The sequence below is a fragment of the Zootoca vivipara genome, chromosome 6, assembly GCF_965207765.1.
Source record: "Zootoca vivipara chromosome 6, rZooViv2.hap1.1, whole genome shotgun sequence".
In the NCBI taxonomy this organism is placed as follows: Eukaryota; Metazoa; Chordata; class Lepidosauria; order Squamata; family Lacertidae; genus Zootoca; species Zootoca vivipara.
The window spans coordinates 12950272-12964136 of record NC_142589.1 but is presented as its reverse complement, the minus strand read 5'-3'; the positions used below and the strand labels follow the sequence as shown (position 1 = coordinate 12964136).

Here is a 13865-nt window from a genome sequence, read left to right as displayed (position 1 = left end):
GTTCAGTATGTCCAAAAGGAACTATATTCCAGCTGACATTCATGGATTGTGCCTTGTTTAATTTATTTCCCCCAACAATTATGATCTTTAAACTTAAAGTCTCACAGAGTCTAAAGAATAAAGAGGACACACAAGAGAATGAGCTTGAAGATGAACTAGAAATTGTTAAGCTTCCAGAACCAACGTAATTCACTTTCAGTTCACCTGGCAATTTTGGGAACTACTTTCAGGTGGATGCCAGAACTTTTGGAACTAATTCAGTAAAGTTGGTTAAACTGAACTGGTTCACTCCAAGCACTAACTCTAGTGTGTGAACCAATGGCATGATTCCACATGAGGCAGTTTCATACCTTTTAAATGCAATATGGACTTTCTGGTTCTGCATTGACCTTCTTGCCCCCTCTGCTCTCCAGGCAGAGACTGGAGCTGATGCGAGAGATGTACGACCGAGCAGGAGAAATGGCCTCCAACACACAGGAGGATAGTGAGAGCACCATGACTGGGAGCGACCCTTTCTACGATCGATTCCATTGGTTCAAACTTGTTGGGAGGTAGGTGGTGACAAATTTCAATTGGCTGGTTGACTTCAGCTTGGATGGTGAATGGAGGTTTGTAGGTAGAATGTGGAAAGCAGTGTCTTACGGATCTCCAGACTTGGTTTGCAATATCATCCTGTATAAATGAAAATGTCATGTTGGAAGAGGTTCAGATGATGAAGAGGAGACAGTGATGATTTTTGCAGAGTTGTTCTATTGGTCTCATATATGGAGTTGACCTGCAGACTCGACCCAGAACCTGAAAGTGGGCTCCGGATTTTGCAGGTCTGTTTGCAAGTTGAGCCTCTCTGTGTGTGATAACTTCACATGTTATATTTCCTTCCCTGCGCAAGATGCAGGACAGAGGAGAACTGTAGTAAATTTGGGTTTGCTGTCTTGAGAAAAGAATTAATACTGTTGTTTTCCTAAGTAGCAGTTGCAATGAATCCTAGTTTTTTGCTGGAGCGCTCTCAGTAAGCCAGGCTCCACTCCCTCACACCATTCTCCAGGATCATCTCTCAACTCCTATCCCAATGTTTATCATAAGGAAATGTCTCTTGCCTTTGTATATCTTGTAAAAAACCTAACTCTTGAAGAAAAAAAACACATTCATCCTGACTTTTAAGGGTTGCCATATGTCCTTGTTTTCCAGGACACATCTTTTTTATGGGTGTGTAAAATGAGAGTCGTCATAGTGATCCATAGTTAAAAGTAGAAGTCGGCAAATGTGTCCTTTTTTTTTTTGCTCGTCAAAATCCTACTTTCCTCAGTCAAGTCCCCATAGTTTAAGGAACAACAGATTAAAAGACTCACATAACATACAATATATATAAAGACACACATTACATGCAGAGAGAGCATCTGAAAATGACCCCACTTCCCTTTCACAGTCCAGAATTCTGTGTGATGTATAAAATATTCTGCTTTAAGACAGAAAGCTGCAGCACTGGAAATGGTGACATCTTACCACAAGCTTATTCCAATGATCTCAAAATAATAGGGTGTTTTGGCATACGAGCGTCTGATATATTGTGTAGTATGTTTACTTTGCTTTCCTCTGAAGTCTTTCTTCCCACCCTGAGCTGCTTGGTTTTCTCCACTGCCCCTTTCCCCCACATTCCTCTTACCTGCCCCCCCCCCAATTCCTCCAGGCAGCCAAAAGCTTTTGCTTATCAGTTTATTCTAGTGGGCTGTAGGCTGGACTCCACATCAAACTCCTTTGTTGAATGAAGTTGTCCTTGTCTTTCTCTCCCCCACCCCACTTGCCTGCGTTAATCAAAAGTGTTCCGTCCACCAATATATCTAGCTCCCCCATTTTCCACGGCTGCGTGAACGAGCGCCTGGCTGACCGCACGCCCTCCCCCACTTTCTCCACGGCCGACTCTGACATCACCGAGCTGGCTGACGAGCAGCAGGATGAGATGGAGGACTTTGACGACGAGGCCTTTGTGGACGATACGGGCTCTGACGCAGGGACTGAGGAGGGATCGGACCTCTTCAATGATGGGCATGACCCGTTTTACGACCGCTCCCCCTGGTTCATTTTAGTGGGAAGGTTGGTGAGGTTAACTGTAAGAATGGCCAAGGGGGGCTAGCTCTTGCCCTGGACTGTTGCTGCCAGAGCTATTCAAGCCAAGCCATGGGTGATAGGTGTGTTCTGAGCTCCGTGCATCCAGGCATCCGCTAGTTGTATAATGTAGTTTCAGCAGGTTATTTATTATGAATTCTGCGTTGGGATTCTCAGCTTCAATGGGTTGTATCCAACATTAGACCTATGTACCAAGTTTCTAGTCCATGGCTACTGTGGCCACATGTCTTGGTAAGCGATAAAACCAGGACTTGTAATGAATGAGCAGCATGCTAAATGTATGATGCTGAAATGCTCCCATTTTGCTCTGCCGTCTCTGGGGCCAGGAGCAACAAACCCTAAGCCTTGATTTGCTGTGAAGTGTGAGCCAATGCTCATGGTTAGTTTATTTCCAAACAAGCGATGATGGTTAGCACAAGGTTTTATTGGTTGGTTCATATGTCACCTTAAGCCCAGTGCACCTGATTTGCTACTTCCAGCTCCAAGGAGAGCAGAGAGAAATGGGAGGTGGTTGAGTGGCATGCCATGCTCTATGGCTTACTGTGACATGCAAATAGGGCTAGTGAGTGTCAAGGTATGGGCAATACTTGGTAAAGTCTTCAGAAATTAGACGAGGACAAAAGAGGGGCTTTTGTATTCAGTGGTTAAAGCTACAGTGATCTTTGTAGTTCCTTCTCTCTACTTGCAGAAGATAAATTATGTCTCTTGGGTGCAGAAAAATATTTTCACTAATGCCACCCAGACACCCCACCAAAAGATTTCTGCTAACCATAGTTTGAGCTTTGAAATAGGCAGGTGAACCATGGTTTGGAACGGCTTTCAATTTCTCCTCAGCTCAGAAGCCGTACAGCTAGGCATAGCAGCACAATATTGTAATGACAGTTTGTCAGTTCAGAAGTTGCATCAGAGGAAATGCGTAACAGTGATTTGCAAACTCACTTCAAGCCATAGTTTCTGGTATTGCCATCTCATAATGAACCATGGTTTGTCAATTCAGGCATCACACCGACCCATTAGGGTTGCCAGACTCAATAGAGGACAGGACTTCTGTGCCTTTAATTGCCCTGCTCTCTTTTGAGTCTGGAAACCTTAAAGAGCAACCAGCAGACCCTTTGCTTGGAAATGAAACAAAGGGTTTACTGGTTTCTCTTTAAGGTTTCCAGACTCAAAAGAGAGCAGGGCAATTAAAGGCACAGAAGTCCTGTCCTCTATTGAGTCTGGCAACCCTACGACCCAGAGGTAAGCTTCCTTTAACCATTCCTTTGTGTCATATCTGAACTGAGTTCCTAAATCTTTTACCACTGTGAGGTTGATTGGTCAGTGATAGTGATGCCCAAAACCACCCTTATTGAGCTACATAATCAAGCTGGGAGAATGGACCCTGGCAATGCATTCCCCCCACCCCATCTCTACTCAACAGTAAGTCCCACTGAATCCAGTGGAGCTGCATGGATTTAGGATTTCAGGTTGGGTTCCCTGTGTCTAGCTGAAACACTCTGTTGTTATTTCATAGAGACCACAATATCAAGAACCCTCTTTTGGAATGGTGAGGGCCTACCCTGGGATGAGGAACCTCTGTCATGTGGGCCAAATTGGATTTGGCATAGGTCCAAATTTGGCTCTTTCCAAACAATGTCCAGCATTCGGCAGGAAAGGATTCAGCTCCAAAGAACCACACTGGAGCTCTCTACTACTACTGATCAGCTAATTGGTGCTGATTGGTATTGGCAGTGTATCTTCATAGGGGCTTCTTTGAAATGGTTGCCTGGTGTTGTAATGACACCAGATAATTAACAGCTGGGAGGCCCCACCCACCTGTCAAAGTTGGCTTGTGGTAGGTGGGGAAGAAAAGGATTTGAATGAATACAGTTCTCGCCCCTATCTGTCCCATTCCCTGATACCTTATTTTCTAGTTCTGTTTTGGCCTCGGGATAAGGAGCTTTCAGATCACACACCATTATCCATGGCTCCTTGTAGCTGAAATCAGTCATTTTCGCATATGTGTGCCTTGGCTGCCATCTTGTGGCTCAAAATGAAAGAGCTAGTCCCTGTGGCCATATCTTTTGGCATGCTGGGTTGTCGTGGAGGCCTGATGGGTTTAAAAGCTGGAAGGGGAGGTGAAAAGGGGTGGTGGCTGTGAAGCATTTTCTCAGAATCCTTGAAATGATGTTGTGTTTATCTAAAGAAAACAACAGCAACCCACCATTATCATTCTCTTGAGTTCCGTTGTCTTTGTGTTTTGATACAATTCTCCATATTAAATTTTATTTCTCATTTGGTTTTCGTGTGTGCATGAATATGCCACTCTACCTCACCAACCTTTCTGCTAATATAGCTCCCTGCACTCCTTTTTCAGTCTGCTGCTGTGTTGCCTTAAAGGAAATTATATTTAAATTTGTCTTGAAGGAAGTTGGCAGATGGAAAAAGCTTCCACTCAGTGAAGAAGTAATTTCATGGAATTTCCTGCTACAAAGATAATAGCTGTGGCCATTACCTTAAAGAAGCGATGATGATCCTGTGACTCAGGTGTTGTTGGACTACAACTCTCATAATCCTTGGCCTTTGGCTGGGGTTGCTGGGAGTTGGAGTACAATAACATCTAGTGGGGCAGCACAGGTGTTTGGGAGAGAATTTCAGTTCACATTTAAAGGCAAACTTGCTTAATTTTTGCTTTCCAAAACAGTACTTGAACTGAAATTTCCATCCTTTGTAATTTGGACTTCTCTGAATCTTGCGGTGTAGTTCTCTAGCCAAGTAGTGTGTATGAAAATGCATATAGCTGCTGGGAAACACTTGAATAGGGTGGAGGCACAAAAAGTAGATCTTCTTCTCTGAGTGCATAGCCCCATGGCTCTAAGCACCATCAGTTCTCCTAATAGAAAATTCAGCTGCTGAGTGAGGATGGAACCGTAGCCAAAATGCAGCCCTTTCAAAACGAGGAGGTGTCAGTGAGCCCCTAACAGGATCACCCCTCACTGCAATGTTTTGTTGCAGGTCCCACTTACCTTTTAATAACCATCTTTTTAAAAGGCCTTAGATGAACTGTGTGCTGGCATGAGAGAGGTTTAAATGTGCTTTGGAAAATGAAGCTTCATTGTTGCAAAAATCCACCTTTCTTTGCAGGGAGGGCTTCTGCATCCTTGATCCCCACCACCAATGCAGAGATCCTCCCAGGCAGTGGGATTTTAAGGATCCGTGAGAATTCCATGGGGCAGTCGGTGCTAGAGTTGACAAGTGTGGGAGAACCTCAGTGTTGTATCCAACAAAGTCCTACTCGCGTAACATCTATTGAAATGAATGGGCCTAAGCTAGTTATGGCCATTCATTTCAATGAGTCTGCTCTGAGTAGGACAGGCATAGACTACAATCCTCAGAAGCATTGCCATTGCTCAAGCAGGGCAGGGGATATAATGCTTATTGAAAGATATATGATCTGGATGATCCCTCAATTGCAAGGGCATACCTGCCTATTGCTCCAAAAACTTCTTGAGAAAATAGATCTGTTTGAGTTGTATAGTGAAGTGCAGACCTGGCTCTGTTTTTAATCCTTGTACTCTGATATCAAATATTTGGGAAACACTGTTTTAGACTATTACATTTTTTCCCTCCTGAATTTTTTTTAAGTGTAAATGGAAAGAGGTGGGGGAAGTCTTATTTTGCAGCTTGTTCCACCACATGAGAGACAAGTGTTTTAAAAGCTTATATTTATTCACTCCTAGTGTTCAATAATGACATAGTAATTCGTTGAATCTCTTACCTGGTACATCCTCTCTTGATTCCACTGGGAGTGAAAATGAAGCCAGACTTGATTTAATAGAACTGTTGCATTTTTTACAAGCTCACAAATGACACAACATTCCCTTTTGGCATATTCAGGGGCCTCCATCTCTTCGGAGCAGACTGAAAAAAATGAAGTAGATCCTTAACTGATTTATTGCAGTGCTGAGTTGCGGCTATTTCTGTTCTTCACGTTTTCATTTTGCTCCTAGTACTTTATTAATCTGTTATTTTATTTTTCTTTTGTACTGCCATTTTCTTGTCATTTTCGTTGTAGAATTTATGTATATATATATTAAATCATGCATTTTACATCGCTCACATTCTTTTCATTTCAGGAAATGTCTGCCTGGTGGGGCAAAGGGCATGGGGATGGCAGAATAGACTAGCCTACAGTATATGTTTTCCTGGCCTTTATTCCTGTTCACACTTGAGTATGTTTAGCTAGTAATATATAAAGCTTCCCCCTCACACTTTGCCACAGTCCAAGTAGATAGGAACATAGGTAGCTGCTTTATACTGAGCCAGACGTGGCCCCATCTAGCTTAGTATTGTCCTCCCTGGAGATCTTCTGCATACAAGGCAGATGCTGTTCCGCTGAGCTACAGCCCTTCTGGGAAGAAGCTATTTGAAGTTAACGTAAGCAGGAAGGGTAGGAGGGAGTGTAGTGAGTCTGACACTCACTACAGCATGTTCTCATCACACTAAACTATGGTTTAGCTTGTTGTCTGAACACAACCACTCTGGGATGTTGTGCAACATCACTGAAATACACATGGAAGGATGAGATAAATATTAAGCCCCCTCATATTTCCCCTTTTAAAAGTGCTTCTGCCTGTTTAGAATGCATTGTGAATAAAGGTGAACACTTTAAAAACAACAACTCCCAAACCCCCTGTAATTTACTTTCATGGTGTGCTTGAAATGTTTTCATAAAGCTTTCATCCTTAGTAATGTTAGTAATTGGCTAAAAAAAACACCCCACGTTTATAGTTCTCTTCCATTTCAAACATCATCTTTGATAAACCAACATCTTCCTGTCTAACTCACTACCATTGAGTGGCTGGTTGAGTTTTTATGCATTGATGCAAATGTGTTGAAACTGGTTTGCAGATTCCAAAACCTAATACGGTGCCTGTTCAGGCTGACAGGTGCAAGCTTCAGTTTGTAAGCGGTGTTGTAATGTTTGTGCTTCTGTATAATATCCCTCCTTTAACCCACCCAGGGCCTTTGTCTACTTGAGCAATCTTCTCTACCCAGTCCCACTCATCCACAGAGTGGCCGTAGTCAGTGAGAAAGGGGAAGTGCGTGGATTCCTGCGTGTGGCAGTCCAAGCTATAGCTGGTAAGGTGCTGTGCTTACACTCTGCCCTTCCATGATTCCTCACGGGGGCTTCTTTCAGCACAAGGGCCACATTCCCTTCTTGCCAATCTTCCAGCTCTATGATTCTGTGGGCCTCCCATAATCAGAAACAGGTGGGGCAGCGGATACTCATTTACCTTTATACAATCATCCTGTTTCTACACACACCTGTACATCCCCTCTCTGCCCGTCCTCTAGGAGACATGATCAGGGTTCAAGGGCAGATTCTAGCCATGCATAAGTGGACCAATAAGGGTGCAAAGCAGGGGGGGTGTTGTGTGTGGCCTGGTTAGAGCCCCAAAGGCTAGATAAAGAGACCTGAGGTTCCCTGTCCCTGCCTTTTGCCATCCCATGCCAGTGACAGAGCCTCTCCAGTTTACCCTACTTGTGGTCTCCTGGTTTACAACAATTAATCTCATGCTGAACACAGTAGCTGCCCTCCCCCCTTTGCGCCAAACTTAAGAAAACTGACTGATTTTCTTTGGTAGCTCAGTTCAAATCTCTGGCCTTCAGTAAGGAATAACATAGGAATAACAAGATACTTTCCAGGGTTGTGAAATTATTTATACAGTGCGGTTCAGATCCCTCGCTCAGCCATGAAACTCACTGGGCCAGCCAGTTTCTCTCAGCCTAACTTGCCTCACAGCGTTATTGTGAGAACGAAAAGGGAGAGACATGTGGGAAGAACCAAGCTCCTTAGAGGAAAGGTGTCCTATAAGTGCAATAATAAATAAAATGAACAAGATCAACTGAATAGCTGAGTATTATAAACCAATAGCTGAATTCTACATTTTTTAAAGGCCTACTACAATTTCTTTGAAAATCTAATTACTCATCTGATTGCTGTATCCATTCCCAGGGCCGGATTCAAGTAAATAGTTGTGCTAGCAGGAGCCAGCTCAACCAGTCCCACTAGTGCAGTGGGGCTTCCTCCCTCTCATTTCCCCATGCACCCTCCCATTAGCTCTGGGGGGTTAGCACAACCTCTAAAACAACACGTGGGCGGGGGAGAGGGGAGATGTTCCACCTGGAAGGCCAAAATGCTTATATTGATGGAGCAATCATAACCACATGATGTTGAATTCCTCCCTGTGTTTTGTTCTTTTAGCTGACGAAGAAGCCCCTGACTATGGATCTGGTGTTCGGCAGTCGGGCACCGCTAAAATCTCATTTGATAACGAGTACTTTAACAAGGTAACCCACAACGTAATCAAGTTCTTGTATCTATGTGTTCCTGTCCCTTCTGGTGTAGAAAGCGGACACACGGCTAACCTATCGCTCCTCTCTCCCTTTTGGTTTGCTCAGAGCAACTTTACGTCGGTTGCGATGACCCGCTCTGGGTTGTCCTTGGAGGAACTGCGAATTGTAGAAGGTCAGGGCCAGAGTTCAGAGGGCATCACACCTCCTGAGGAAATCAACAGAATGAATGAGATGGGTAAGTGATGCAGCTCTTAGGAAAGGTGGGACAGGGTAAATGGAGGCTTTACGTTGAATTTAGGGTTAAGTGCAGGATCGAAACAACAACGGACCCATGCAGACTGGGGTTCCCCTCCCTTCAAATCAGGGATGGGGAGCCTGTGGTCCTCCAGATGTTGCTGGAGTCCAACCCCTATCATCCTTGACCATACTGGCTATGGCTGATGGGAGTTGGAGTCCAAGAACATCTGGAGGGCCTGGTTTTAATCAGTGTTAATAAAACCCAATGCAGCCACTCATGAAGAGACACAGCAAGGAGCCTCCTTTCTAGATGGTGCTCCCAGGAGCCTTTAATCCAGAGATGAGAAACCTACAGCCCTTCAGTTGTTTCTGGAGTCCAACCTCCATCATCCCTGACCATTGACCATGCTGGCTTCTGGAGTTGGCATCACATAACATCCAGGAGGGCCACAGGTTCACCATCCCTGGCCTAAAATACTGCAGTATAATAACAACACATACTTTTTATTATCATTACAACACTTAAATGAACTGTTAATTCTTGATTTAAAAAATATGTATTGCCATTTGTGTGAACCTAAACCTCAAGTAAAAGTATCAAGACATATCTAAAAATAGCCCTGAAGCTGATAACATTAGTACCTAGCATACCCCCCCGCCCTGCAGTCTTTTTATACGACAACCCCAAAGGCCAAAAGGTCCCCTCATAGTTCTTCTGGAAGCAGATCCATTATGAAGGTTCTGGGACTAGAGGAGGGCAGGCAAGGCAGGCGGATCAGGGCAAGGGCACAAGTGGCCTTCCAGATGTTTTTGAACTACAACTATTGCCATCCCTGATCATTGGCCATACCTGGCTAGGGATGAAGGGAGTTGGGACATCAACAGCATCTGGAGGGCACCATGTTGTTGATCCTTGATTTAGAGGTGGGTGTGTAGCTTCCTTCCTTCCCATCCCACATTGAGCCTGAAGAGCTACTGTCAGTACAGAGATGGACCCTAATAGTCTGACTTGGCATGAAGCAGCCTCCTGTGTCCTTGAAGCATCTTGGGAAATTCAGATGCCGTTCTGAGCAGCTGCTTGGGGAAAGTGCCCCACGACACTGAGGAGCAGGAAAACCCTGACTGTCTCATGAGTCAACCTTCCCCCTTTTTCAGACCTGAAGTCTGGCTCGTTGCTGGATGGCAAGATGGCCATGGAAGGCTTTACCGAAGAAGTTGGTGACCACCTAAAACTGGGCAGCGTCTTTACTTTCCGGGTGACAGTGCTGCAAGCCAGCGGCATCCTCCCGGAATATGCAGACATCTTCTGCCAATTCAAGTAAGTTTCGCCTGCAGTGAGCAACAGCAGTATCTGTGGGTCAGAGTCTTAGTCATTGTTTTGGAAATCCTGAGCTGTTTGGGAACTGCCATGCAAGGGTGAATCTAACCCATTCCGGGGGTCCACAGAGAGAGGAGTGTGGCTTACTCGCCAGAGTCTCTTGTTTGACTTTGCTTCCAATTCCTCAAGCCCTCTAACTAGCATGGAAGGAGGGTGGGCAAACTTTCCTGAGGCTGGGACAACAGCATGTTTTAATGAGCATTTTGACCCCTCTGTCAAACTTCCTACAAAAGTGGGATGGGGAACCTTTTTAAACTATGGAGCAGCAGTTCTCTTCAGGACAACCTTCCAGAATAGGTGACAAAGCGTTCTTTTGCTAAACTGGATTACATTTTTGTCACCCTAGCTTTCTGCATCGACATGATGAAGCATTCTCTACTGAACCTCTCAAAAACAATGGCCGAGGGGCCCCTCTTGGTTTTTATCACGTCCAGAATGTAAGTAGAAGTTACACTTCTGATGGGTGACCTCCTAGTCTGTCACTGTTGGGGGGCATGTTCTATCTCTTGGGAGTTAATAGCCCAGCTTTGAAGTTTTCTGTAAGGGGGTAGTTAGTGAGGATGTGTGACAAAGCTGTAGCTGGATCAGACCCTGTGTACATTTCCAAATGGAGTTAAGCCATCCATCTCTTGTCAGATGCAGTGGCTGGGACTTTTGATTGGCCGAAGACACATAAAGCCAGACTGATGCCATGCTTATTGTCTCTTTCGATAGATTTCTGTGGAAGTGACAGAATCCTTTGTAGAATACATCAAGACGAAGCCTATAGTATTTGAAGTCTTTGGACATTATCAGCAACATCCACTCCATCTTCAGGGACAGGATCTCAACAGGTATTTGTGTATGGATGTCCTCTGATTAGGTCAGAATGGAAAAAATGTAAAGGATAGCCTGGAGTTGCAAATAATTCCTTAGGGAAGCATTTGGCCACCCGCCCACTTGCTCTGCTTACCAGCCTTCCTCTCCCTTCCTTTGCCACTACTAGTATAGCAGTTCTTATTCTCTCCCTTTTCCTAGCCTTTAAACGGCTTTTTAAGGCTAGGGGAAGTGGAGTAAGTTTCACGTGCAACTGCTATAGTGCTCCCTTGTGAATTAACACAGTACAGCACTCTGGTGTCTGCATTTTCAATTCTGATTTTGCTTCCCCTTCCAGAGAGAAGAACTTAGGGAGGAGAGGGGGAAAGAGATTATTCCCACACTGTAGCGCTAAAGCCAGCTGTATGGTTAGCATGAGACCGGTCTGTAACCACCATATTACCTGAAGAATATCTGAAGAAGTGTGCATGCACACGATAGCTTATACTGTACCCAGAACAAACTTAGTTGGTCTCTAAGGTGCTCCTGGACAATTTTATTTTATTCTTTTTATTTATTTCGACTGCATCAGACCAACAAGGCTACCTACCTGAATCTAGCACCATATTACAATGAAGGTTGGGAAGGGAAGGACCTCCGGAGGATTAACCTGCTTCCTTTCTCCACAGCCCCCGACAGCCATCCCGCCGATACTTCCCTCCCCCCATGCCTCTCTCAAAACCAGGTAAGAACAACTTTTCACTGACTCGCCTCTATTAATGTATGTAAAATGTAAGACTGCCTACCTCTCTTCAGCCCGCAATGTAAGAAAAGAATCAATTAGAATATGGAACCATTTTCCTGAGGGAATCCCAGCTTACTGTTGTTTTTTGTTATAGAAGTTTCTTGCCCACAAAATCATTTATTTTCCTACCTGCCGACATCTACTTATGTTGGTCATTTTCGACTCAAAGGGGCGGGGAACAAGAAGACCCTATGTAATTACCTGGATGCAGACTTTGCTTGCCTTTGATGAGCATCTGTCTGTAATCCTGAAGAGTCCCCTTCAGTTCATATTCCAAACCAGGGAGGTATTTTTAAGGGTTATGGGGCTGGTTGAGTAAGCAACTCTTCCGTTCTAGACATGTCATTCAGCCTGCTTTATTTATTTATAGCAGCCTTCTATCTGGTGATGCTCAGGAACTATGAGAAACCAAAAAAATCAGTGCAGTTTTGAAAGGTTTAATTTGCCCATCTTGATTCAAAATGGCATCCGGTTGTATCTAAACATATATGAAAACCTTCTAGATCTTGGGAACCAATGTGCAAAATTTGGTTACAATATCTTAAGTGGTGTCCAAATGCAGATTGAAGAAACAATTTCTCAAAATATTTAGTAGATGTTGATTTATCTAAAGACTAGCTTCCTTCTCATCCACATAGCTCCATTCTCACTAATAACTCACTAACCCAAGCTTGCTGCAACAATCCCATATCTTTCTTTGTTTTTTCATTTTGGTTGTGCATGTTGACTTCTTGTGTTCATTTCTCCCCTCTTCTTCTCCTGCTCCCAATCTCCTTGGTCTGTCCCTTTCCCCCTCCTTGCCTCCCTATTGCCTGCTGGCCCTTCATCCCTTACTTGCCACGTCCTCCTCCTCCCGCTGCCTTTTCCAGACCATGAGAGAAAAATTGAGTTGATCAGGTATCTCATGTCTGGCTATGTAAACGTGCATGTGCTGAACACGTTCTCCGAGCACGCCAACGTGCTTGCTTCCTCTGCCGCGGCAGCTTTCCAGGATGGGGCCGACCAGCTGCCACCTTTTCTCTTTCTGCCTGTCCCCAGCTGTCAGACCGAGCGCTTCCCCAAGCGAGATGGTTAGTAGTCGGATGCCGTCTGTGATAGATGTAGGAACAGCCCCTCCTTCCCTTTCCTCTGGCCTTTCTGCATCCATCAGTGGTGTCTCCAGGGAAAGGCCAGCACTGGGCAGTTATATATGCCTTTCCAGGATTTCTGTGGTGGTAGTCTTGTGGTACAGTCTTGTGAATCCTACAGGACCTCATTAGAATCCTTAGTTTCTTTTCCTTTTCACTGTAGATTGATTGTAACTATGGGAATTAAGGACTGCCTCCTACTAAACTTTACTTAGAGTAGATGCTTTGAAATTAATGGCAATGTCATTAATTGGTAAGCCATGAATCATAGCTTTACTGTACACAAGTGAAATAGTGCCCACTTTATTCATCCCGGCTCATGCTCAGGGCCGGCTCTAAGGCAAGGCTGGGTGGCGCAATGTGCCGGGCCGCCAGGGGGGCGCCGCGCTGTGCCCGCCAGACAGCCGCGCTGGGAAACGGGAAGGGGAGGCGCCGGAGGGATCTTCGCACCACGGCGCCAGATACGCTTAAGACGGCCCTGCTCACGCTGGAAGGAAACAAACCACACCCACCGGTTTGATGTTATGAATGAACCATGGGTATGATTTGTTTAGGTCTGAACAAATCACATTCTGTAGCTAAGGCTTACTGATTGTGGTTTATTTGGAGCAAAGCAAGCCACATTCCCCATTCTGAGTTTTGGTGACACTAAATTGGTGTGGTGGTTTATTTCCTTCCAGTGTGACCCTCTCAGGTGTGATCAAAGTAAACCATTGTTTACTGTGACATGTGAACTGAGTCCTTGTGTGACCCATTGGTGTGTTAAGCATCATCAGTGCAATAATATGTAATAATCCCAAGGAATTCTCCTTCCTATTGCCTTGTGCAGTTTTTGTAAGCTGGCCTTTTTCTCTTTCAGTCCCAGCTACCAAGCTCAACACAGTGAGTAAGCCCAGCTTGGGACAGAGCATGACAAAATACGACCTCCTTGTCTGGTTTGAGATCAGTGAGTTGGAGCCGACTGGAGAGTGAGTTCCGCCTCATCATCTCTCCTGTGTTTGTTTTATTCCAACAGTTTATATCCTGCTTAACATCGTCATATCTAAGCAGTATGTTATAA

General features: G+C 44.7%; 1 protein-coding gene across 10 annotated transcripts in view; it reads left to right on the top strand.

The window, feature by feature from the left end:
• KIF1B (kinesin family member 1B) overlaps positions 1–13865 on the top strand; it is a 132450-nt gene that overhangs the window by 100603 nt on the left and 17982 nt on the right. For 6 of the 10 annotated variants that reach the window (XM_035118326.3, XM_088671551.1, XM_035118323.3 and 3 more), the window contains 10 exons: positions 414–551; positions 1843–2091; positions 7127–7245; positions 8372–8457; positions 8569–8698; positions 9856–10018; positions 10425–10515; positions 10793–10911; positions 11563–11618; positions 13665–13773. In XM_035118326.3, coding sequence (XP_034974217.3) covers positions 414–551; positions 1843–2091; positions 7127–7245; positions 8372–8457; positions 8569–8698; positions 9856–10018; positions 10425–10515; positions 10793–10911; positions 11563–11618; positions 13665–13773 — 1260 coding nt within the window. The remainder of the gene's footprint in view (positions 1–413; positions 552–1842; positions 2092–7126; positions 7246–8371; positions 8458–8568; positions 8699–9855; positions 10019–10424; positions 10516–10792; positions 10912–11562; positions 11619–13664; positions 13774–13865) is intronic. The other 4 variants (XM_035118329.3, XM_035118328.3, XM_088671552.1 and 1 more) reach the window with 1 other exon arrangement.